The sequence below is a fragment of the Amblyomma mixtum genome, chromosome 7, assembly GCF_055824585.1.
Source record: "Amblyomma mixtum isolate Tamu chromosome 7, ASM5582458v1, whole genome shotgun sequence".
Taxonomy (NCBI): Eukaryota; Metazoa; Arthropoda; class Arachnida; order Ixodida; family Ixodidae; genus Amblyomma; species Amblyomma mixtum.
The window spans coordinates 85,007,167-85,032,209 of record NC_143018.1 but is presented as its reverse complement, the minus strand read 5'-3'; the positions used below and the strand labels follow the sequence as shown (position 1 = coordinate 85,032,209).

At 42.6% G+C, this 25,043-nt stretch overlaps 1 protein-coding gene and 1 long non-coding RNA gene across 3 annotated transcripts; both read right to left on the bottom strand.

The window, feature by feature from the left end:
* Positions 1 to 349: 349 nt before the first annotated feature.
* LOC149336688 (uncharacterized) lies at positions 350 to 12,031 on the bottom strand. Its single transcript, XM_089554210.1, has 2 exons — positions 11,533 to 12,031; positions 350 to 1,665 (listed from the first exon to the last, which is right to left on the bottom strand). Exons 1-2 carry the CDS (start codon positions 11,891 to 11,893, stop codon positions 1,064 to 1,066), a joined length of 963 nt encoding a protein of 320 aa, XP_089410336.1. The 5' UTR covers positions 11,894 to 12,031; the 3' UTR covers positions 350 to 1,063.
* Positions 12,032 to 13,154: 1,123 nt separating this feature from the next.
* LOC149336687 (uncharacterized) lies at positions 13,155 to 22,089 on the bottom strand. Of its 2 annotated transcripts, XR_016284315.1 has the most exons (4): positions 21,794 to 22,089; positions 17,893 to 18,007; positions 16,303 to 16,625; positions 13,155 to 13,837 (listed from the first exon to the last, which is right to left on the bottom strand). It is a non-coding gene; the product is annotated as an uncharacterized LOC149336687 (long non-coding RNA). The 2 variants fall into 2 exon arrangements; XR_016284314.1 differs by lacking the exon at positions 13,155 to 13,837 and having other exon boundaries at positions 14,784 to 16,625.
* Positions 22,090 to 25,043: the final 2,954 nt, after the last annotated feature.

Below are 25,043 nucleotides of genomic sequence, written 5' to 3'. Positions count from 1 at the left end.
AAAGGTATCAACTGGGCAACATTTCTGTCCCTCATTGGAAGCGTTGCAATTATAAATTTTACTTAAAATCATGGCAAACCTACCAGCACGAAAAACAGGAACATGATGGGGACAGCACTTGTATTATCTCCTTTCACGACTATGTCATTCACGCAGGCATATTCATTATGACACCACACGAACTTGCTCAAGCTTCTCCCCTTTTACTTGAAGCTTGGCCACTCTCCTGTACACCAAAATTAGACAATGTTATTCAGGAGGTAGCATTAGATGAAATAACAATGCAACAACTGCATTCTCCATAATGTGAGAACATTTCAGCAAAACTGTAGTTTTATTTTAACCAGGAAAGAACACATAGCACAAATAACAAACACAAGATTCGTATATGTTGCAAAGCATCTTACAGACAAAATATTTCAAAATGTAACTCAAACATTAAAGGAACAGTGTCTTTCTTTCACTGTAGCTTGAAACTTTGCACAAAGGTAATGCATCATCTCAAGACAAAAATTTGCTACATGTTTGCACCTACCCAACACATATTTTAATGTTCCAAAGCCCTAATAGCAATACCACTCTTGAATGCAAAAGGAATTCTTATCATGTCTCATGTGCAAATTAAACACAAATCAACATTCAAAGTGCATACAATAGTCTGTTCTGGTTTTCTTAGGCAGCCTAGAATATGCTTTGCTACAAGAAACACAAGAATTGGGTTGCACACAGCACCTCTATAGTAAGTAAAATGAAATTTTACTACACAACCACACTTATCTGTGACTAATCATTTTCCTCATGCCATTCCAATTTTTATGAGCACAGAGCCAGAGAAATCAAACATGCTCCTTGTCAATATGGCAGACCGTAACACAGCACAGTCTTTGTTCGAAGGCACGTTGATGGACAAACTTCACTTTAGGTCACCAGTGAAAGCTTGCAAAATAACAAGCTAGGGCTTTATAAAATAGTGGACTTTCTTGCATGGCTATGCTGCTCATGATACTTGCTACCTACATGCTAACGTTTGCAAGCAAAAGTGAGGAAGGAGCAGTTTTCAATTCTAGTGTTTTTTTTGCACGTGCCTATTAAAGTTCGACCTGCACGCAAAGGATAGTGGACACAGCTGGCATTGGTACGGCTTCTCGCCTGTGTGGATGCGAAGGTGGTCTACCAGTGCAGACTTCACTTTGAAACTCTTTGTGCAATGGGTGCACTTGTATGGTCTCTCTCTTGTGTGGGTGCGAAGGTGGTCTACTAGGTGGTTCTGCTGAGTGAAGCTTTGGGGACAACAACTGCAAGTGAACGGTTTCTCGCCTGTGTGAGTACGGAGGTGCACAATCAGGCCGCCCTTCTGCGCGAATCTTTTGCTGCAATGCGTGCATTTGTGTGGCTTCTCGCCCGTGTGGGTGTAAATATGGTCTACCAGGGTCATCTTCACTGCGAAGCTCTTGCCGCAATGTCTGCATTCAAAGGGCCGCTCCCCAGTGTGTGTCCTCTGGTGGCGCTTGAAGTTTGCGCGGAAAGTTGTAGCATAACCACAATCTTGGCACAGGAACTGTCGCCTTCCTCGCGTTTTTTCTTTTGTTGGCGAGCTGGATTTGCCATCAATGACAGAGCCTGCGTTAAGAAAAAAAAAAGTTAACCAAAATGCAAGGGATATGCCTCACTCCATAGTTCTATACTGATGCCACCTTCAAGAAGGGTAAATAAATGATGAAGGTGCCTCTAATCAGTCACTCTTATGTTGTTGACACATTGGGTGCCAAAGTCAGCAAGTCAAAGTTAAATAAAGCTTAGACCTGACAAAAAACATTCTTCCTCTCCTAGCTTACACGCAGATAACATGCAGCATACAGAAGGTCAGTAACAGCATGCCACTACAAAAGTGGTTGCATATATAAAGAGCTACAAATATTCTGAGCCTCTGTATGACTTTAGCGCCGTTTGTCCTATCTTTGTATTTTCTCTAATTTGAGCTCACAAAAAAAAGGTAAAAATATGAAAAACATCCACCAGATGAATTTTCATGGAGCAAGGGGACCACTCTGATTTTCCAACCATTACATTTTTCGGAGATCAACTTTACGGTGCAAATATCAAACTACACGCCACTTGCATGACTTAAAAAAAACTACGAGACCCATATAATCTGCTCGAAAAACAGCAAAAACTTGGCAAAGAATTGAAGATGCGAAATAATACAGAACTGCACACAAAATAAATTTATCACAAAGTTTAAAGCAGTTCTAATAATCATGGTTGTTTACACGTAAGACCATGTGCAGAAGGCTGCCTCAATATCACACTTCACATCTGTGCAAGAAAATTTGATTCCATGAGATTCAACGGCAAAGCACGGCATAGCACGATGTCTGAACAGCGGCATATATTATAGGGCTTCCCGACACAATCACACCCCTCAGTGCTCATAAGCCAGATTTTGGGGACACCTGGTTAACCATATTTGTCGTCCAAACTATTTAGAATGCAACACCACGGTACTGGAGATATATAGAACGGAAAAAAAAATGGACAACTCAAGGTGTGCCCTGTGTCGGGCTTTTTTCTTGCTCATTTTATTGTTTTAAATCCACAGATTGGATATATTCAGTATATCATTGCTCAAAACTCATCAAAGAAATAAGACCACCAAAGCTCAGACAATCTCAGACATGCACCCTAAAAACATGACATGCACATGACAAGTGTGGTTTCAACGCTGCAGCACTGAGACACCTGACAATGCATCGACGCTATCCACTTGATTATCACATTTCTACAATCTTCCTACCACCTATTGCATCCGTTAACAATGTCAGTTTGGTCGTCACAAAAGGTGCTTTGAGCATGTGCAACTATCTTCGTGAAAATGTGCAAAAAGTACATCGTGCATCTGAGGAATACTTTGACACAAAGCTGCAATCCTACCTGTAGGGAAGGTGTGAGATGGGAGGAGAGCATCTGCTCTGGTGAAAGTAAAGTTAAATATGTGGGGCAAAATTTATAAATAGTGGAGAGATGCCAAAGCCTGACATCAAAACTTGAAGTACAAAATTAATGAGCCGCAGATTATTACAACAAATTTGGATAAGACAATGCTCATCAGAGTACATGCTGCACTGCAGTAGGAAAAAAGCCAGCAAAATAATTTGCACAAAAGCAGTCAATAATATGATGGGACTTGAACTTCATTGAAGATACCAGAAGAAAGGCTTACGACCTGAAAAACAAATAAAGAATAATTATTTTCAGCCAAAGCTCTCCATCTCTATTCAAAGCTGCCGCTGTGGATCAGTGGTTATGATGCTCGACTGCCAACCTGAAACATGCTGGTTCAATTTCACTCTCGATGGTCACATTTCATTAGAGCTGAAATGCTACAGGCTCTTGCACTGTGCAATGTCAGGGCACATAAAAGAAGCCAAGGTGGTCGAAATTATCCCAAGCCCTGCACTACGGCATCCCTCATAGCCCGAGTCACATTGGGATGTTAAACCCCATAAAACCCAACAAAAGTGTCTATATACATGTACTTTCTTTTCCAGCCTTCATTTGCATAATAAGCGATATTGTGAAAAGCGAAGGTTGGCTGATGCGAATGCAGAATGTTGCAGAAAGAAAGGAGCCTTCAACTAGTATTTTCATAGAAAGTCTGATATCACAGATGCATTCAGACACCAAACAAACTGGATCACTCAGCTGCTTTTTGCAGGATTCAGATACTTGAGCAGTGTAGATTTTCTTCCAGGGACTGCATCAACCTAAAATGACTTTGATTTGCCAAACAATTTCTTTTGATACCCAGTATACATACAAGACGCAAGAAGTGAAAATCCAACACTCTTCACATTTAAAATGGGATGCAGTACCAAAATATACAAGGCTGCAGTCTTACTTGTCACTTCCATTTGCAAAGCATGCAGTGATGTAAACTGCATATTTTCTGCATCCGTCTCACTTTTGCTTATTATTGAGAAATGATATTGGCTACTGGGCATGTCAAGAATTTTAGAAAGGACTAAGCAAGGCGCTTATCAAGCCTGCTTTGAATTCTTGATGATCATGATGGATTCTTATGGATCAAGGGTAGCCACAACCAAAGTGCACCGTGGCACAGAGAATCTGCACTTATCCAAGGTGGGGTCAAAGGCCCATTTTCCAAGCATTTCACCACAGATAACCTGAGCACTAGGTCAGAGGAAAGTTTGCAGCTTTCACATCACTGGTGGGCACCCAGCAACACTGGATCGAACCCCGCACATACCTCACGTCAAAGGGCTTGGGTCCTCACCACCCTCGAACTGTTTACACACCTGACACTCATACACTCGTTTGGTTTATGGGTGTTCAACGTCCCAAGGCGACTCAGGCTATGAGGGACGTAGTAGTGAAGGGCTCCAGAAATTTCGACCGCCTGGGGTTCTTTAACGTGCACTGATATCGCACAGTACACGGACCTCTAAAATTTCGCCTCCATCGAAATTCGACTGCCGCGACCGGGATCGAACTCTCGTCTTTTGGGTCAGTAGCTGAGCACCATAACCACTAAGCCACCACGGCGGCCACTCATACACAGACTCTCATTAATGTTCAGAGTGCACATATGATGCAAAAAGAACAATCATAATAAAGTGGCAAGACAGCCATATTTCTGGAAATATAACAGCAACAAGGCATACCATTTCTTCAAGCAGCACAGCATAAACACAGGCTCGTTTCAGGAGACTTCATCTCATATATTGCTGTGGGGAAAGACTTCAAATGGTATGGAAGTGCAATACCCAGCATATTTTATGAACCGCAATCATGAAGCTTGAACTCACTTTTGTCTATGTGCATTTATGTGCATGTCTTACAGGAACATTCTCCCAAAGCCCAGTTGCCACTCAATCACACAGACACCAACCGAGGTACCATTAGCAAAATCTTGCGGTGGCCCACTGTGCCCACATTCATTACAAGTTAAAATTGCCAAAACATGCCGTTTTAGAACACAACTGTCAGCCAGAGTAGTTGCCTTGAGGCATATTTTGCTGCAACAATTTTTTGTTAGCTTCTCTCATATTAGCTTGAATGCCTGCGAAAATAAATAGAGTAATGCATCATGTATGCAAAAAAATGGAATGTCACATGCAGCTCTACTTAACTGGTAACTGCACACCCTAAGCACATCCACATGAAAAGAGAATATTACTATTACTGCTATAACTGCTGCTACTGCTACTCTTAGGCGAGGTTCATTTACAAAGAGTGGCAGCCAGACTTAGTCTAAACAAAATATTGGCAATATTGGCATATTGGCTAAACAACATATTGGCAACTGAGAGGGAAGAGAGATGGAATGTGCTAAAGAAAAAAACAAACTACAGGACAGAAAACACGAAGTTGAAATGTGAACTTGGGAAAGTATTTTGCAATCCTTGCCCAAAATGTTAGCACTCATAAATTCAGTTTTCTAAAACGTCACAATTGCTTAGGTTAACTACTTATATCAAGAGAAAGTGTTAAGGCTCGAGGTGTCTTTCGCAAGTACTATGACCTTTTAGGCAAGCTTCACTACCAGTTTATATACACCTTGGCGCAACTCGCCTGTGGAATACATTCCCTGTGAGCCATCCAAGCACAATACAGGCCAATAGCAAGGTCACATCTAATTCAGAGTAAAGTGCCATGCAAAAAAGCAATTCAATCTGGTGAGCAATTTTCATGCTTCGAGCAGGGCTATTGTAGAGTCCAGGTGCATTGTGTAGCTGCAATACCTGTAAAAAACAGATACAATTATCAAAAAGCCCTTTCTGGGCAAATACAGCCACCATCTTGGCAAACACTGCACCTCAGGAACACTACTGCTGGCAAGGCAAAGTATGAAACAGATTGGAGGAGAACAGGAGCTGTGAAATCCAGATAAGGATATCCAATGTAAATTCATAAAAATACTAGCAAGCTGGTAAGCATCATGTAGCACTCCTGCTCAAATTTGTAAATGTGCCAACGCACCAACAGCAAATTCCGAGACAAAGTGAAACAGTTTCGCCTGCAGTGTAAAAGGAAGGAAGTGACAATGTTCCGGCCGGAAGTAATTTGATTTATGGAGTGGTGTTTCGCACTTTGTCAGAAATCTCAGAAGATCCGCTTACAACCTGAAAAAAAAAAGAAAAGAAAATATACCCCAGACATATCTTACCACAATTCATGCATATCTCTTTAAGACTTCCCACATCAACACAACTGGAACTGCGACAGGCTGAGGACGCACGGCGTAAATCCGGAAGCAAGACCAAAAAGCGTAATGACTGCAGTGTTTCATGAGACTAGGGATACCAAAGGTGAATGTGGACAGCAGTAGAACTGGGTCATTCCAGTGCTTGCTGAAGAATTCAGGTACTTGCACTCAGCTGACTGGATTCAAGGAGCTACATCCAGTCGGAAAGCTCTTATATACATTCGAAACAACAATTCAGCTAGTTGCTACAAACAAGATACAAAAGAGTGCAAAGCCAACACTCTTGAGATTTAAAGAGGCATCCACTGTCAGAAGACGTGTGAAAATCAGAAATCAAGCATGTGAAAGATTCAAAACATCTCTTTCTTGCGTTTCTCACTGAAGAGAGGAAAAGTGAATATTAGGCATAGACAGCAAAAGACATTAATCTAGAATGTCAAAAAAAGCAAATTTGGGGAAAAGTCAGAACTTATTGCTTTGCACTCAAGTACGCTTTCAACAGAGAAGTAGCTTTCATGCTGCTATACTTGCAACATCTAAACTTACAACAAAACTAAAATTCTGAGTTAATATTAGATCTCCAGAAACATGGCTTCAGGAAATTGGGGTCATTGATTCTCTGCAATTGTTTACCCACTCAAATATTGATCTAAATCAAAGCTCCCACGCTTGCAAAAATGAACAAAGCAATTCGCCATGAATGTGTAAAAAAAAAAAATTCAGATGGGCACTTTGTTGACCTAAAGTGCGATAAGGCGGAAGAGCGGTTTTGCTGCTTTCCATTTTGACCATATCGACCAATTGAAAAGCGTGACATTTCTGTTGACAACTCCAGTTTACAACGATGAGGCATTAAAGGCTTCCGCCTTAAAATAAAAGATGGGCACGGTTAACTGCTCAATCCAATCCACGAGAACGTACAAATGACCTGTCCCTAGAACCACTTATTATTGCTATGCTACTCTTACTACTACTACTAATTAAGCTATCGCTTTATTTCCAAACAATAGAAGCTGGACCTAGTTTACGTTGTATCTGGGCAAGCTGGTACAGCACAGAGTGCAGAAAGATGGCATTTGCTGAAGAGAAATGATCTACAAAAGGGACAATTAGAGGTATCTGAACATTCGAAAGTCAGAAAAGCATCTCACTGTTAGCACTAGTGAGATCATTTTTCGTCATTTAATAAAGTCAGATGAAGTGCCTGTATATATCTCCACCATACCAGGAGATGCTGGTATGTTCCTGTGAGCCACCTTGCTTTGGATATGGAAGCTTCTAGGCTAGGTTCACAAGCAGTCAGCATATACCCGATGAGTCTCACATGCAGGATGGATTTGCTATGCACAGTGGGAAGATGAAAAAAGGCCCACAGCAAAGTCGCATCAAGTTGAGAACCTAGTGCCCTGTGAAAAAAACTGAGAACCTAATGCAGGTTACCAATAAAGGCGTTTATGGTAGCACAGTAGGAAAAGTCACACAAATAGCACAAAAGCAATTTCTGCACTTGCACAGGCAGAAAGTTTCATGAAACAGAGTAGGCAACTCAGACATTTGCATGCAGGGGCTATTTATGTAAGCAGAAAATTGAAGCTTCCACATTACAACTTTTTTTTTTACTCGATGTCACAACCTGTTCGCAGTGGAGTGCAAGCGAAGAGAACGAGGTGAGGGGCATCCACCAGACTACTGCTTTCCTGTGCTCCAAAGCAAACTACCGTATTTACACGATTGTAAGTCGACTCGAATGCAAGTCAACACCCCTTATCTCATATCAGGGGAGAAAAAACTTAGAGGACCCTTAAGATTCCCCTTTAATAGCAGAATGTGATAGCATTACCTGGCCACCTCAGACGGTATCGGCTGCCGTGCGCAAGCGTGCCATTCCAAAACTAAAGTGTATAGTTACTGGACTACTCATCCGCCCTTACGCCATCGTCCTCACTAGCACTGTCGCCGTGATCGCTGCTGCGGTCCCACAGCATATCAGTCTAAGGTCATCGTCCAGCGATATTCCGCACTTCACATATAGCAACATCACGAAATCACATGGAACAGCTGAAAATTCTGCCTTGCTGCAGCTGCCACACCTTTATCACCCGTTCCGAGATGTAAACCGTGCTCCCCGCAGCGCAGTTCTTTTCTTCAGCGTAAATCATGACAATCATCTTGAATATAGCCATGAACAAGCGCCGAACTCTTACCGGGCCCAGAGCACAAATAACGACTGACGAAGCACTACGTTAAAAAGTGGTAAAACATGGTGGGCGGGCGGTCATCAAATATGTCACATCTAAAGACAAACTACTCGTGACCAGTGTCGGCTCTTCCGTCAGCTACCAACACTCCCTGACACCACTGCCGTTCCGAGTGGCAGTACAGTGGTGGCCGTGCTCCCGCAACTGGAACAGCGGCCCTTTCAACAACTATCGAGACTCCCTTGAGCGCCGAGTGCGCAGTTAAAGTAAAAAAAAAAAACTTTGAGGACGCTGACACGTCTTTTTTAAGAGCAGAACGCAACAGCGCTATTGGGCCATCACAGCTTATAGTAGCCGCAGTCTCCAGCCACGCACGGGGAGGGAAACGAGTACCAGTCCGCCACTTATCCATAACTGCCATCGCCGCCGCGCTTGGGCAGGCTGCTGGTTCTGCGCGTTCACAAAGCAGCTGCTCAAGGCCATCACCAAGAGAGATATGCGACAGAGCCCCACAGGAAAAATGAAACCACGCTGTAGCATCCCTGATATCTCGTTTGTCTCGCCTTTATTTATGATGGCATGCTTTGGTATCGATGGTAAGTCGACCCCCACTTCGAATTTTAAAAAAAAAAAACAGGTAGACCTACAATCGTGTAAAATACGGTACACACATCCGCTACTCGTCAGCATGCCCTCATTCCTTCTGCTCCACCGCACACGATACGAACAAGATATGAAATGGAGTCTTATGTACGTTGTTGTGTTGATGCAATACAAAAGACATCAACAATTATAAAAAACACCACTGGCCTCCCAGAGCCAACATCATCCATTACCCAAATTCGTGTAATTCTTAAAATTCTGTTCTCATGACAATGATACAGTAACTGAAGGCTTTGTAGCTACTGTCCTTTAAAGAAACCATTGAATTAGAGGAGAACGGCCTGGCAAACTCCTGAGGATGGTCTAATAACCTTTCTCACAAAGAGACATACCTACACTATGCAAACCACAACCCTGAAGCACTAGGTGGTAAGGCACACAGCACTATGCAAGTAGTTATGTAATACAGCTGACTTTTGATCGCTGAGGTCACCATGAATACCAAGAACGCACTGTGTAGATACCAGCCAAGGATGATGAACTGTGAAGCACATAACTGAGGTTAAAGAGCTCAGACACATTGAAATGACAATCCCAACATGCAGTGAAGTTACCACATCCTCTCTTGGTGCTTTCATATATAATTTATACCCACACAAACCATACACTGCCCCATTAAAAAAGACCCCGCAACTAAGCTGGCCAATCAGCACAACGCATGAAGGTTGCACACAAGTGCATCACTGAAAGCTAGCAGAATGAGCAGGAGCTTTATGGAGGAGTAGATGCCTTAGGATAAATGCTGTTTTTACGGTATTCTCGTCTTTGCTTGCATGCGAATGCCTTCAGGTAAAAGTGATACTGAAACAGCTCACTTCTTGTGGGCTTTCACATGCTGCTTTACATCTGGTTTTACCGATGTCCACTGGACACACATGGCTGTCACCAAGCTAGCCACCTGTACAAGTACAATGTCAAGAAAAGAAAAAGGAAAAAGCCAATACAACTGTTAAAACTGTCACACCACTACTTATAACAATGACACCAGTAATAACAAAAACAAAAAAAATGCTTTAAAGACAGAAGAACAGAGAGAGAGTCATTCCAAGGAACTCTGCACCATTATGAAAATAAACAAGTAGATTACATTCGTGCTCAAGGTGGCAGCACCACGGTGCAGGCAGACACTAGTACTTACTGCAGCACCATATAGCCGTAGGGAAGAAAGGCAAAATAATATGACAGCATTGTTATAATTAAGAAAAGGTAGACCTTACCATGGTACCAAACAAGTTTGTGCACATTGTTGCTAGGTGTCCCCATACTTATGGTCATAAAGAAAGAATCATTCAGTGCTAGGCTAATGAGATTCACACAAAATGCTTTAGTGCTTCACTGTGTCCAAGTATACATCTGAACCTAAAAGAAATGTTTTACATGCTCTTAACTTTAACTGTATCATGATCAAAAAATAGATGTCTTCAGGCAGTGTTTACTTAAAACTTCTGACCCACGCTTCAATGCATGAGCTACTGTGCTTAATTGCTCAATGCATTTTACATGCGCATTCTGAGCACTCAAATACTGTTAATTACTTGAAGTACTATTAGTTCTACTACAGCCATGACTACTAATAGAATTGTTGGTATTGGACACAGGAGGGAGCGGAAGATGAAAGAGCCCAGCAATAACAACTACTTTCTCCATAGTGTGAAACCATGCCAGCAATAGTGCAGCTTTATTTCAACCCGGAAAGAACACACAGCATAAATGATAAAAAAAATTCTTCTTATATGTTGCAAAGCATCTAACAGGGAAAACACTTGAAAAAAGAACTCAAAGATCAAAGAAACAGTGTCTCTCATTCACAGTAGCCTAAAACTTTGCATCAAGGTAATACATAATCTCCAGACAAAAATTTGCTTCCTGTTTTAACCTACCCAACACAAAGTTTTGAAGTTCCAAAGCCCAAATAGAAAAGACCAATCTTGGACGAAAAAGGAATCTTTATGATGCCTCATGTGCAAACTTCACAAAAACGAACATTCAAAGTGTATACAATATTCTGTTCTGGCTTTCTTAGGCAGCCTAGAAAATGCTTTGCTACAGGAAACACACAAGAGCTGGGTTGCACACAGCACCTCTATAGTAAGTAAAACGAAATTTTACTACACAACCCCACTTATCTGTGACTAATCATTTTCCTCATGCCATTCCAATTTTTATGAGCACAGAGCCAGAAGTGTTCGCAATCGTTCAACTCGAAATCAAACATGCTCCTTGTCAATATGGCAGACCGTAACACAGCATAGTCTTTGTCAGAAGGCACGTTGATGGACAAACTTCACTTTAGGTCACCAATGAAAGCTTGCAAAATAGCACGCTAGGGCTTTATAAAATAGTGGACATTTTTGCATGGCTATTCTGTTCATGATACTTGCTACCTACACGCTAACGTTTGCAAGCAAAAGTGAGGAAGGAGCAGTTTTCAATTCTAGTGTTTTTTTTGCACGTGACTCTTTAGGGTCGACCTCCTTGTGAAGACCATGGGACACAGCTGGCATTGGTATGGCTTCTCGCCTGTGTGGATGCGAAGGTGGTCTACCAGTGCTCTCTTCACTTTGAAACTCTTGCTGCAATGGGTGCACTTGTATGGTCTCTCTCCTGTGTGGGTGCGAAGGTGGTCTATTAGGTGGCTCTTTTGAGTGAAGCTTTGGGGACAACAACTGCAAGTGAACAGTTTCTCGCCTGTGTGAGTACGGAGGTGCACAATCAGGGCGCCCTTCTGCGCGAATCTTTTGCTGCAATGCGTGCATTTGTGTGGCTTCTCGCCCGTGTGGGTGTAAATGTGGTCTACCAGGGTCATCTTCACTGCGAAGCTCTTGCCGCAATGTCTGCATTCAAAGGGCCGCTCCCCAGTGTGTGTCCTCTGGTGGCGCTTGAAGTTTGTGCGGAAAGTTGTAGCATAACCACAATCTTGGCACAGGAACTGTCGCCTTCCTTGCGATTTTTCTTGTGTTAGTGAGCTGGATTTGCCATCAGTGACAGAGCCTGCATTAAGAAAAAAAACGTTTACCAGAATGCGACGGATATGCCTCACTCCATAGTTCTACACTGGTGCCACCTTCAAGAAGGATAAATAAATTATGAAGGTGCCTCTAATCAGTCCCTCTTATGTTGTTGACACATTGGGTGCCAAAGACAGCACGTCAAAGTTAAATAAAGCTTAGACCTGACACCAAACATTCCTTCCTTCCTAGCTGGCACGTAGATGACATCCAGCATATAGAAGGTCATTAACAGCATGCCACTACAGCTGCATATGTAATGAGCTACAAATATTCTGAGCCTCTGTATGACTTTAGCCCCGTCAGTCCCATCTTTGTCTTTTCACCAACTTGAGCTCACAAAAAAGAAGGTAAAAAATAAGAAAAACATCCCCCAGATGACATTCAGTGCAGGAAGAGGGCCATTCTGATTTCTCAGCCATTACATTTGTTGGAGATCAACTTTACGGTGAAAATATTAGACCGCATGCCGCTTACATCACTTAAAAAAAAATCTTTGGGGCCCATATAATCTGTTTGCAACAGCAAAAACAAGGCAGAGAAATGAAGATAAAAATAATAGACAACATCAGACAAATTAAAATTTACCAGAAAGTTTAAAGCAGTTCAAATAATCATGCTTGTTTACACGCAACACCAAGAGCAGAAGGCTGCCTCTAAATAATTTATAAGCTCAACATAACTTAATAAAATGCAGTGGCAGCATAAAGGGACATTGAAAATGAAAAAACAATAAATGGATTCCACTGCTTACAGTTCAAGGCACAATATATCTCACTTCACGTCTGTGCAAGAAAATTTTATTCCACGAGTTTCAATGGCAAATCACGGCATAGAACGATGTCTAAACAGCGGCATATATTACGGGGCTTCCCGACGCAATCACACCCCTGTGTTCATAAGTCAGATTCTGGAGACAGCTGGTTAACTACATTTGTCGTGCAAACTATTTAGAATGCAACACCACAGTACTGGAAATACATAGAACAACTACATAGAACAAATACATAGAACATAGAAATACATAGAACAAATACATAGAATGGACAACTCAAGGTGTGCCTTTTGCTCTGCTTTTTTCTTCATTTTATTGTTTTAAATCCAAAAATTGGATATATGCAAGTTGTCACTGCTCAAACCTCATCAAAGAAATAAGACCACAAAAGTGCAGACTCTCTCAAACAATCACCGTAATAGCATGACATGCACATGACAAGCGTGCTGCAGCGCTGAGACACCTGACAATCCACCGACGCTATTCACTTGATTGTCAGAGTTCTACAATCTTTCTACCAACTATTGCATCCATTAACAATGTCAGTTTGGTCATCACAAAAGGTGCTCTGAGCATGTGCAACTATCTTCGTGAAAATGTGCAAAAAGTACATCGTGCATCTCAGGAATACTTTGACACAAAGCTGCAATCCTTCCTGTAGGGAAGGTGTGAGATGGGAGGAGAGCATCTGCTCTGGTGAAAGTAAAGTTAAATATGTGGGGCAAAATTTATAAATAGTGGAGAGATGCCAAAGCATGACATCAAACCTGAAGTACAAAACTGGTCAGCCACAGATTATTACAGCAAATTGGGAATGTGACAATGCTCATCACAGCAAGTGCTAAGTCACAATTTAACAAGTTGCACTACAGTGAAAATAAAAGCAAAATAATTTGTACAAAAGTAGTCAATTTGATGGAATAGGGATTAGCACTTCATTGAAGATACCAGAAGATGGGCTTACGACCTGAAAAAAAAGGAAAAAGAAAAATTATCATCAGCCAAACTGTTCCATCTCTATTCAAAGCTGCCACTCTGGCTCAGTGGTTATGATGCTCGACTGCCAACACTTATATTGCCAACACATATATGCCAACACATATATAGGTTAATTAAACCGAACTAACGTCCGGCTCTCGCCTTTATTTTTTGAATTCTCCCCGTTTGGTGGGCAGAGTCGACCAATGCGTGGAGTGCATTTCACCCAGTCCCGTGGTGGCTTGCCGCTCTGCCATCAGCGGAGTAATACGTAGTAATCCATAGAAGCAAAAAGTCTGTGCGTATTTTTATTTCTTTGCACTTATTTTGCGGCGATATTATCTGCGAATGAAGCTATTTATTCACGGAAACCTAAAAAACAAAATAAAGCGAAAGCAAAGCCTCTACGGAGCTGGCAGAAAGGGACTCCACGCATTGGTCGACTCCGCCCATCGTATGGGGAGAATTCAAAAAATAAAGGCGGGAGCCAGACATTAATCGATTTAATTAGTGAAATCGGCCATACAGGGCAATAAATCAATGTTTCTAAGAATGCTCGGAACGTGTGGATTGAGTTCCCACGGCAAAAAGACGAGTTCAGATTCCTCTTCACTGCACCTTTAAGCTGGCAAGACTCTGCAACTGCTATGGTAAAATTGCTTTTAAATTGGGATGCGACTCCACTATGAGTAATTTTCCAAGTTTATTCTAAAATTTTCCAGAATTATCCTACAGATTTTTTTACATTATTAGAAACAGGCAGTCTAAGAGCTTGGGTCCTCACCACCGTTGAACTGTTTACACACCTGACACTCATACACTGGTTTGGTTTATGGGAGTTCGTCCCAAAGCGACTCAGGCTATGAGGGACGCCGTAGCGAAGGGCTCTGGAAATTCAGACCACCTGGGGTTCTTTAACATGCAATGACATCACACAGTACACGGGCCTCTTAAATTTCGCCTCCATCGAAATCCAACCAGCACGACCGGGATCGAACCCTCGTCTTTCAGGTCAGCAGCCGAGCACCATAATCACTAAGCCACCACGGCGAACACTCATACACCGTCTCTCATTGATGTTCAGAGTGCAAATCTGATTCAAAAAGAACAATCATAATAAAGTGGCCAGACAGCCATATTTATACAAATTTAACAGCAACAAGACAAATCATTTCTTCAGGCAGCGCGGCATAAACTCAGGCTCGTTTCAGGACATTTTGATCTTATACATTGCTCTGCGGAAAGATTCCAAATGGTATGAAAGTGCAATAACATAGCATATTTTATGAACCACAATCACAAAGCTTCAACTCACTCTTGTCTATGTGCATTTATGTGCATGTCTTACAGGAACACTAGCCCAAAGCCTAGTTGCCACTCAGTCACATAAAACAGCAACAGAAGTACCATTAGCAAAAAACTTGAAGTGGCCCACTGTACCCACATTCATTACAAGTTAAAATTGCCAAAACATGCCGTTTTAGACAACAACTGTCAGGCAGAGTAGTTGCCTTGAGGCATATTTTGCTGCAAAGCTTTTCTCTTTGTTTTCCTCATGTTAGCTTGAATGCCTGCAAAAATAAGCAGAGTAATGCATCAAGTGTGCAATAAGAACAGAATGTCACATGCAGCTCTACTTAACTGGTAATTGGATACCACAAGCACATCCAGCTGAACAGAGATTATTACTATTACTGCTATCACTGCTGCTGCTCCTATTCTTAGGACAGGATCATTTGCAAACAGCGACCGCCAGATCTAGCCTAAACAACATATTGGCAATATTGGCATATTGGCTAAACAACATATTGGCAGTTTGCCGCAACTGAGAGGGCAGAGAGATAGAATGTGCAAAAGGAAAAAATTAATCTACAAGACGGAAAACACGACATTGAACAGTGAATTTGGGAAAATATTTTCTAATCCTTGCCCAAAATGTTTGCACTCATAAATTCAGTTTTTTATAGCCTCTCAATTGGTCAGGTTAACTGCTTCTACCAAGAGAAACTGGTAAGGCTCGAGGTGCATTTCAGATGTTCTATGAAATATTACGCAAGCTTCACTACTAGTTCATATACACCTTGATGCAACTCGCCTGTGGAACACATTCCCTGTGAGCCATTCCAAGCACAATACAGGCCAATAGGAAGATCACATCTAGCTCAGAGTAAAGTGCCATGCAAAAAAAAAAAAAAATTCAATCTGGTGACAAATTTTCACGCTTCGAGCAGGGCTATTGTAGAGTCCAGGTGCATTGTGCAGCTACAATACCTGTAAAAAACACTGATACAATTATTACAAAACTTTTTCTGTTCAAATGCACCACCATCTTGGCATACACTGCACCTCAGGAACACTACGGCTGGTAAGGAAAAGTATAAAACAACATGGAGGAGAAGAGGAGCTGTGAAAACAAGATAAGGATATCCAAGGCAAATCCATAAAAATACTTGCATGTTGGTAAGCATCATGTAGCACTTCTGCTCAAATCTGTGAATGTTCCGACGCACAACAGCAAATTCCAAGGCACAGTGAAACAGTTTCGCCTGCAGTGTAAAAGGAAGAAAGTGACAATGTTCTGGCTGGAAGTAATTTGATTTATGGAGTGGTGTTTCGCACTTTGTCGGAAATCTCAGGAGATTCGCTTACAACCTGAAAAAAAAAAGAAAAGAAATATACCCCAGACATACTCTTACCACAATCCGTACATATCTCTTTAAGACTTCCCACATCTACACAACTGGAACTGCGACAAGCTCAGGCCACACGGTGCAAATCTGGAAGCAAGACCAAGAAGGGTAATTACTGGAGTGTTTCATGAGAATAGGGATACCAAAGGTGAATGTGGAAAGCAGTAGAACTGGGTTATTCCAGTGCTTGCAGAACAATTCAGGTACTTGCACTAAGCTGACTGGATTCAAGGGGCTACATCCAGTCGGAAAACTCTTATATGCATTCAAAACAATAATCCAGCTAGTCACTAAAAACAAGATACAAAAGAGTGCAAAGCCAAAACTCTTGAGATTTAAAGAGGCAACTGTCAGAAGCCATGTCTGAAAATCTGAAATCAGGCATGTGGAAGATTCAAAACATCTGCTTTAAGTCTTTCTTGCATTTCTCACTGGAGTGGAAATGTGAATATTAGGCATAGATAGCAAAAAACATGAATCTAGCATGTCAGAAAGGCAGCAATTTTGGGGAAAAGTCAGAACTTATCGCTTGAAATGTTTAGGGGATTCTCCTAAACATTTGACCAACACTGTTCCCACGTCGAGTTATTGATCAATTCGCTCTCGCCCTACCATAAGCTTACCGTCCCGGTTAGCTCAGTTGGTAGAACGACTGCTTTGGTGAAGTTGTGGTCCCAAGTTCGAACCATGGACCAGGACGAATTTTTCTTTAACTACGAAGTTTCTGAGAAAGCTGTGTAGCTTTCCTTCGTAGCCGTATGGCTGCGCTTGGGTGGACGCCAATGAGCAATTACTCCTTTATTATCGCTCTGCACTCAAGTATGCTTTTAACAGAGAAGTAGATTTCATGCTGCTATATTTGCAACATCTAAACTTACAACAAAACTAAAATGCTGACTTTATATTAGATGTCAAAAAACATGGCTCCAGGAAATCGGGGCCACTGCCTCCTAGCGATTGTTTACACACTCCCATGCTTGCAAAAATGAACAGGGCAATGTGCCATAGTGCGACAAAAAACAAAATTAAAGATGTGTACAGTTAACTGCTCAATCCATTTCATGAGAATGCACAAATGACTTGTCACTAGAACAACTTAATATTGCTGTGCTACTATTACTACTGCTACTAATAAAGCTAGCTTCATTTCCAAACCCTGGAAGCTGGACCTAGTCTACATTGTATCTGGGCAAGCTAGTACGGCACAGAGCCCACAAAGATGGCATGTGCTGAAGAGAAGTTAGAGGTATCCGAACACTCGAAAGTCAGAAAAGCATCTCGCAGTTAGCACTAGTGAACTCGTTTTCTGTCACTTAATAAAGTCAGGTAAAGTGCCTGTATATCGCCACCATACCTGGAGACGCTGGTATGTTCTTGTGCGTCACCTTGTTTTGGATGTATGAGCTTCTAGGCTAGGTTCACAACCAGTTAGCATATACCCAATAAGTCTTGCACGCAGGATAGATTTGCTATGCACAGTGGGAAGATGAAAAAAGGCCCACAGTAAAATCGCATTCACTTGAGAACCTAGTGCCCTGTAAAAAATACTGAGAACCTAATGCAGGTGACCAAAAAACGCGTTTATATAGGAAAAGTCACACAAATAGCACAGAAGCAATTACTGCACTTGCAAGGCAGAAAGTCTCATGAAACAACAGAACAGGCAACTCTGATATTTGCATGCATGGGCTTTTTTTATGCATGCAGAAAACTGAAGCTTTGAAGCTTCCACTCAAAAAAATTTTCTTGCAACTCATTAGCAATAACAAGAATCTTTGCAAATAAAGACCACTTAAATATGGTTTCGATGCATTGGGATTTAGGTTGAAATTTTATGCATAGCAACAGCACTTCAAATGCTATGCCATCATAGTAGGAGTTATTACTGGTAATGCACTGTGCCTATTTGGAAAATTTGAGGTGTACGATGAAAAAAAATCAATCCATCAACTTGCCATCAATTTTTTTCAATTTCAATGCATCAACCACAACTCAAGTTCACATCCACGCCTGCGGACACAGTGCTGGCGCTGTCCTAGCCAAACAATGGCAGAACCATGAACTCGTCACTACTATGCTACCTGCTCAGCGGAATTATTTAATGTACATCAATGAATGTGAGTGCTCGGTGCTTGCTCAGGCTGCTGCCAATTTTCACGGTTCTCTGTTCAGTTGGCATTTCCCAGTCCTGACCAGCATTTGTGCTCTTCTGGCTTTCTTCGTTAAAGAGAGAAAAAAAAAGCGATACGGGCTGACTTGGCACCGGGCCTTATGTTTGCAAGAGTATTCGCTCACCGTCACATACACCACCACGACTTAGGCTGCTTGACCTTTACCCTGTACCGCCCGATTGCAATGAGGGGGCCCATATTAAGTTTCTCTTCCTCATACCAGAACTTCTCAATATCACCCACGAACAGCGCCGTGATCTCTCATTACAATTGCTAATTGCAGACCTCGACTCGGAAAACAATTCCTCCTTACGATTTGCTAGACAGCACTATTGCCGCAATATCCACTCTAATGGGTCTGAGTTGCTGCTTCTTTTGCCCTAGTGACTTCGCTTGGGCATCTTGAGGAAATACCTGCCAATCGCTGGCCATCTTGGTGTGTAGAGTACGCACAAACAGGTGTGCAGCTATTTTTTAAGAACCAGTTTGTGCCGCAACACATGAGGTTATGTTGCCTCCTGCGATTTGCATCACCAGCTTGCGCTCTTCAGCCTACTGACATTCACTTGAACCTTTATATCGCATTGATTTCAACCTGCTGGAACCTTTCCGATGTCCTGCTTAGGTGATAAGTCGATGGTCGCTATCACTGATTCTACAGCCAGGTACACTATACCAACCTAATCGCCATAACATGTGCTAACTATAGAGTTGAGTTTATTAACATTTTAGTTCTCAGTACAGAAAACTAAGGGCCGGGAACAAAAGGTACCAAACCGGTACCTGGCTGCGTCCCCTGACCCCATAACAACAAAGTTGATAGCGATGCACTACGAATAACCAAATCATAAACTAAGGAAGAAACACATACAAACCACTTAGATTGAATACGATTCAACATGATGTTTGAACTTGTGCACAACACTTGTGCCAATATTTGAGCAAAATAAAATCTGTTTCAACAAAACTCTGTGCAGAATCCATCATAAAAATGCAGAATCCATCAGGGGAGACATTTATAATCAATAATGTACAAAAAGTAAGTATGACGAACATAAATTAAATATAGTCCATTCCACTCAAAAGCAGTCATTACAGAAAAGACACTCAAAAAGAAAGTAAATATTATAGAAATCACAGTAACTGTGAACCCAACTACAACTACAAAATGAAATTTTCGCGCAAAAGTCTTTTCAATGTATTAATAGAAATGCTAAAAGTTTTCCTCTGCAAGAGAACTTCCTTCAGCATGGTACTTCATGTGACAATTATTTACTGAATAAGGGCGCTAGTTTTGTGCCGAAAATAGTCCTCCGCTCTTGTTCCAACTAATACAAGCTGACCACACACCCTATCATTCCTCGAATCGACTGACTGAACGCCTCGACCGTACATTGACCGGCATACTCTCCTTTATATGGCTTTCACAAAAGTAAAGTGCCAAAAGAGGTTTGCCTCTAGCACGGTTGTGAGGATTCTGTAGGATCCAGGGAAGTTCTAAATTTTCCAGGCCTAACGACGACAGTTCGGGTCTTCAAGGCAGTAGAACTCCAGTGATACATAATGAGCCACACAGCATGGGACCAGGCGCAGACCCCCTGGGGTCCTTACATTTGCAAAGGCCTGACCCGACAAAAGCGATTGGGAAATTGCTCCACCTTATGTTACGTTTGCCACTGCGACACCGCTGTCTTTTTGCCATTTTATCTTTAGTTCCCCATCCACACTACATTGTCCTAGGTCCTGGACACATCCGTACTGCCTGCTCGCGCATCAACAACACAGTATGCACATGCCACTGCATGCAAGCGGAGCTAGCTCACATACCAATTTGCCAGCGCTTGTCTCTCCTCGTCACAAACAAATGAGCAGCTGGTTTATGACTGCCGTCATTGGAAAGTCCACATCCTTCCAGGCTACCTTGTCCTCCTGTGGTGCCTATCTCACTGGGCCTAAAAAGCTATATTCCCACTACATGGGCCACTCTCGAGTGCTCCTTCAGGTGACTGATATGGCCTATGTAATTGCTCAATTTTCCGACATTGTTCACCCACCTACACATGTACACAAGCTGAGGCGACGCACTTCCAGCTAAGCACCCGGAATGTGTTGTCGCCGAAGGGTCTTGTCATGGTCATATAGGTGCAGGCAAAGGGGATGTCAATAGGGGTACATGTATTGGGTGCCCCTTCCTGTAGGCTATTTGGCTGCATGAGCCTATATTTTGTAAATCGGTCTTTCATGCGATGCTTCGGTCCAATACCTTTCATACGTAATGGCTCAAAGTGACTTCCAAAGCAAAACAGGCGAAGCGGCCACGTTTCGATGGAGGCAAAATGCAAAAGGCGCCCGTGTACTGTGCCATGTCAGTGCAGGTTAAAGATCTTCAGGTGGTCGAAATTATTCGGGAGCCCTCCACTACATAGGGAACCTCTTTTTTCCTTTCTTATTTAACTCCTTCCTTTATCCCTTCCCTTACAACGCGGTTCGGATGTCCACCGCGATATATGTAAGACAGTTAGTATGCCATTTCAATTCCTAAAAAAACAATTTTCATTTTCGAAATTAGGGGGGGGGGGGGGGGGGGTGCACAAACTACCGCACCGGATGCCGTTCACCCTAGTGACGACCCTGGAGCACAGTCCCGATATATCAAACTTACCATTTGATTTGTTGATTTATTGGGGTTTAACGTTCCAAAGTGACTAAGGCTATGGGGGACGCCGTAGTGAAGAGCTCCGGAAATTTCGACCACCTGGGGTTCTTTAACGTGCACTGACACCGCACAGTACACGGGCCTCTTGAATTTCGCCTCCATCAAAATTGAGCAGCCACGTCCGGGATCGAACCGCGTCTTTCGCGCCTGCAGCCGAGCTTCGTAACAACTGAGCTACCGCGGCGGTTATCAAACGAACAGCGAAATTGCAGTTAGATATACAACGCTACTTTTCAACACTAGTACACAGGATTTTCAAAGGGATCACATGTTGGCCAAGTCAGATGCAAGATCCGTAGTGGATGGGCCATTTCTTTTTTTTTTTTTTCTCGTAGTCGAGGATCAATGACTGTAGTACACTGACTTACCAATTCAGCCGCCAGTCTTCTCTTGATAAGTCGCTTTGCAGCGTTCGAGCACTCTCTGACAACGCCCGGCCGTATTGTTGTTATTACTGCTCCAACAAAGAGCGCGCCAGAAGTTCGAACGCGGAGTTCAAAAGAAGAAAACTTATGCGGACGCTGCCGACTTGGGAAAACAGTAACACTGACATAAGTTACAGTCGCTGCATTTCGCACCAATGAGCGTGAACATACGCACATACAACGCACTACTTTCGCCGAACACGGAACTACAGGAGTGATAGTTTTCGCGCCCGCACGCACACACCTTTGACGAGAGAGAGCAAAAGTGGCGAGAAGCTTTCAACTTTCCGGTTCCTGTCTCCTTGCGCGCGGCCGGATCGAGCCTCACATTGGCCGAGGCACTGTGGTCACATGTTAGCATGATGGCAATTGCCATCACCCCGTTTCAAGGGGGGCGCTCCTATCCATCCATCCATCCAGCGCGCGCTGTTTGGAGGGAAACGTTTCGCCAGCTTTGACGACAATGGAGGACGACGTCTACGCGTTGCAGCGACGCCGAGCTTCCGTTACGCTTACGGTTGCTTCAACCGAAGAGGCAGTGGGCAAAGGTTTTTCGTCATTCTGTCCGGAAAAAGCAATGCGGCTTGCCGAAAGGTTTCACTGCAGGCATAGGATCGGCCAGGAAAACATTGATAATGAGCGGGATCCCTTTCTTTACTATGTGAATGGCCGTTCCTGAGTTGTCAGCTGCATCTTTTTCGGAGGATTTGTTGTGAAGAGTGAGCGACAGCAGTCTTTCTTCGCAGTTAATGCCGTTTGGCATGCTGTAGACGGATTCATTCGCTCGCGGACTACGAAAGCCGTGCTTCTCGTTGTTTTCGCCCCCCCGTTCACGCTGCTGGCTCTGCTAGGCTCTCCAGGGGCAGTTTAATTCATGTCACGCCCATTTCGTGGCATCAGAGCCTATCGAGGAACGCGGTTCAGAAGTTGCCACTCAGTCTCCTCCAAGTCATCAAGGCCATTCAGGTTAGAATGGTAGTTGCTTGCATGCTCCTAACAAATGGTTAAAGCTTTCTGTCTTAAATTTAATTGCTTGGATATAGTGCCATCAGGTAATAAAAATATTTAAAGTGCTTGGCAGTACGCAACATGAAAGAGCTAAGCCCAAACAGGAGGGTAGTTTGCTATTATAGGTTACATTTTAAGGAGGCTTAATATGCAAGATTAACCAAAACTTCAGCTTTGTCAAGAAAGTGCAGTGCAGCTCTCTTCAAGGATTTGTGACAAGGAAGTATCACACTCTGCAAAAAACACACCTAAAACATAATGCTCTCTGCTTGGAGCAGGTTTACAAATGAAAGTTTAATGACCTGTAGAGCATCAGAATTGCAAAAGTACACAGAGTAAGGGTTACCACATGCTGCCTACTGATGGCAAACATTCACATCAGAGCAGATTCCTCAGTTTGCTTTGCATGAGAAAGTTTATGATGAAATACAGATTTTTGTGCGTTTTAAATATTAGTGCCAGTGCAGTCACCTGTGGAGCCACCTCCTGGTAGTGGCCAAGACGTTTCGGTGCCTTGCTCTGCACAAGGTATGTGTAACAATGTAACCAATTTACTACCAAATTTCATTTTGTGGTCTTTCATTACTGTGCTTTTTTTCTGTTTGCAAGCCAAGGGTGACTCGGCAGGGGCATTTCGTAGACTAACCCACGGGCTCTCAGGTTTCTTAGCTTCATTGAACACCAATAGGTTTCAAGACATGCTTGGCAACTCCATGTGACCTAGCTTTGTACCCTTCCTGCATAAGATGGAGGCCGAAAACAGCATGCAGATGCATAGTTCATCAACAAATGTGCAGCATCAATTAATAATGCCTGGCTGCGTATTGAATAGTCTGCTGTTTGCAGTTACAGTATTATTAATATTTTCAGAACAAGCAGGTAAAAAAATGGAGCGGAAGGCATGCATGTGTTAAAAAAAACCCAAATGTTCACTGATTTGAAATACAGAACCTTGTGAGCGAGGACAGTCGCATTCTGGAGGTGTTTGTGCGCCCATTTTTATGGCTTTATTGTTGCTTTTCCAGATATCTCTCTGCTCGTCCTGCGAGAGTTGTGTGTTCTCAAGAAGGAAGTCAGGGCTATAAAGAAAATGCTTTCTGTGAAAGAAGTGCACCAGGGTTGTGCAGACAGCATCATTGCCATGCTGCCTCTAAAAACTGAACAGGATGTCGTTGAGATTGAAAAAAAGCTGGAGGCGAGCCAGGCACTGTGTACTGAGATGGTATAATTAAACTCATTTGCTTAAACATTTTTTGCATGCAGGTAACATCAGTTAATTGAGCTGCACATGAGTTTTAGATTTTAGTGGATAGTGTTAAACTTCGTCTCGGAAGTTGTGTGCAGCGGAGTGGAAACAAGCTCAAGGCAGATTTCTTGCCTCTTAAGTTGACTGGTGAGCGCATGAGAAGAGTATGCTCAAAGATGTCATCTTGTGCTTGCACCTTCCACTCCACTGCAGTTAAGATGAAAATAATTGAGTTGTAATGTTTGGCAGCAGCAACCATACCTAACCTCATTTACCTAGAAATGTGAAATCAATACCTTGTGCTTCATTAAAAATAATGCAAGCAGTGCTTAGTCTTGCATATTTCATCTGTGCATTAGTTTTCTTTTTTGTTGTTGTAGAGGCAGCTTTACTTTCCCTTCTTATTTAATCCATTTGGATGCTTTTGATGGCTGTATGAGAAATTTTTTTAGTGGCAGGTGCACAGCTGTGGCTACTTCGAAAAATGGATGTTTTTCTGGCTTACCGGGTTCTTTATGCAGGTCAGTCAGCTTGCCAGTACGGGCGGAAACAACCCGCATTCAGCGACAGCGCGCATACTGGCACGGCTTTTGACAAATGAACTTGGCCAAAAATTCAGCCTCTACGGCCAAAAGGGTAAAAAAAGCATTTGCCGACCTGCGCCTTTTCGTTGTTGTTCAGAGTGAGTCCTTAGCCTCTTTCTTTAGTGAAATAATAATGTTAAGCTGTATATTTAGTGCGTCATGGGGCAAACAAGGTAACATGGCTCTCTGCTAATGGAAGCCTTCAGGTGGATGAATTGCTATGTAAATTGGCTTCTTCTGGGTTTGATTTTTTTTTAACTCCGGTGAATGCTGTATGGGGCTTAGTTTCACTAAATTAAGCAAAAAGGGATAACCAGGAATGATCCACCTTTATCTTTAATTTTTATGCATACGA

Bases quoted from the DNA above. Each gene is read 5' to 3' on its own strand.
- LOC149336688 (XM_089554210.1), bottom strand. From the start codon at position 11,893: ATGACCCTGGTAGACCACATTTACACCCACACGGGCGAGAAGCCACAC. The intron at 1,666-11,532 runs AAAAACACTAGA...CTATGGAGTGAG, and splicing joins CCTAAAGAGTCACGTGCAAA to GCATATCCCTTGCATTTTGG.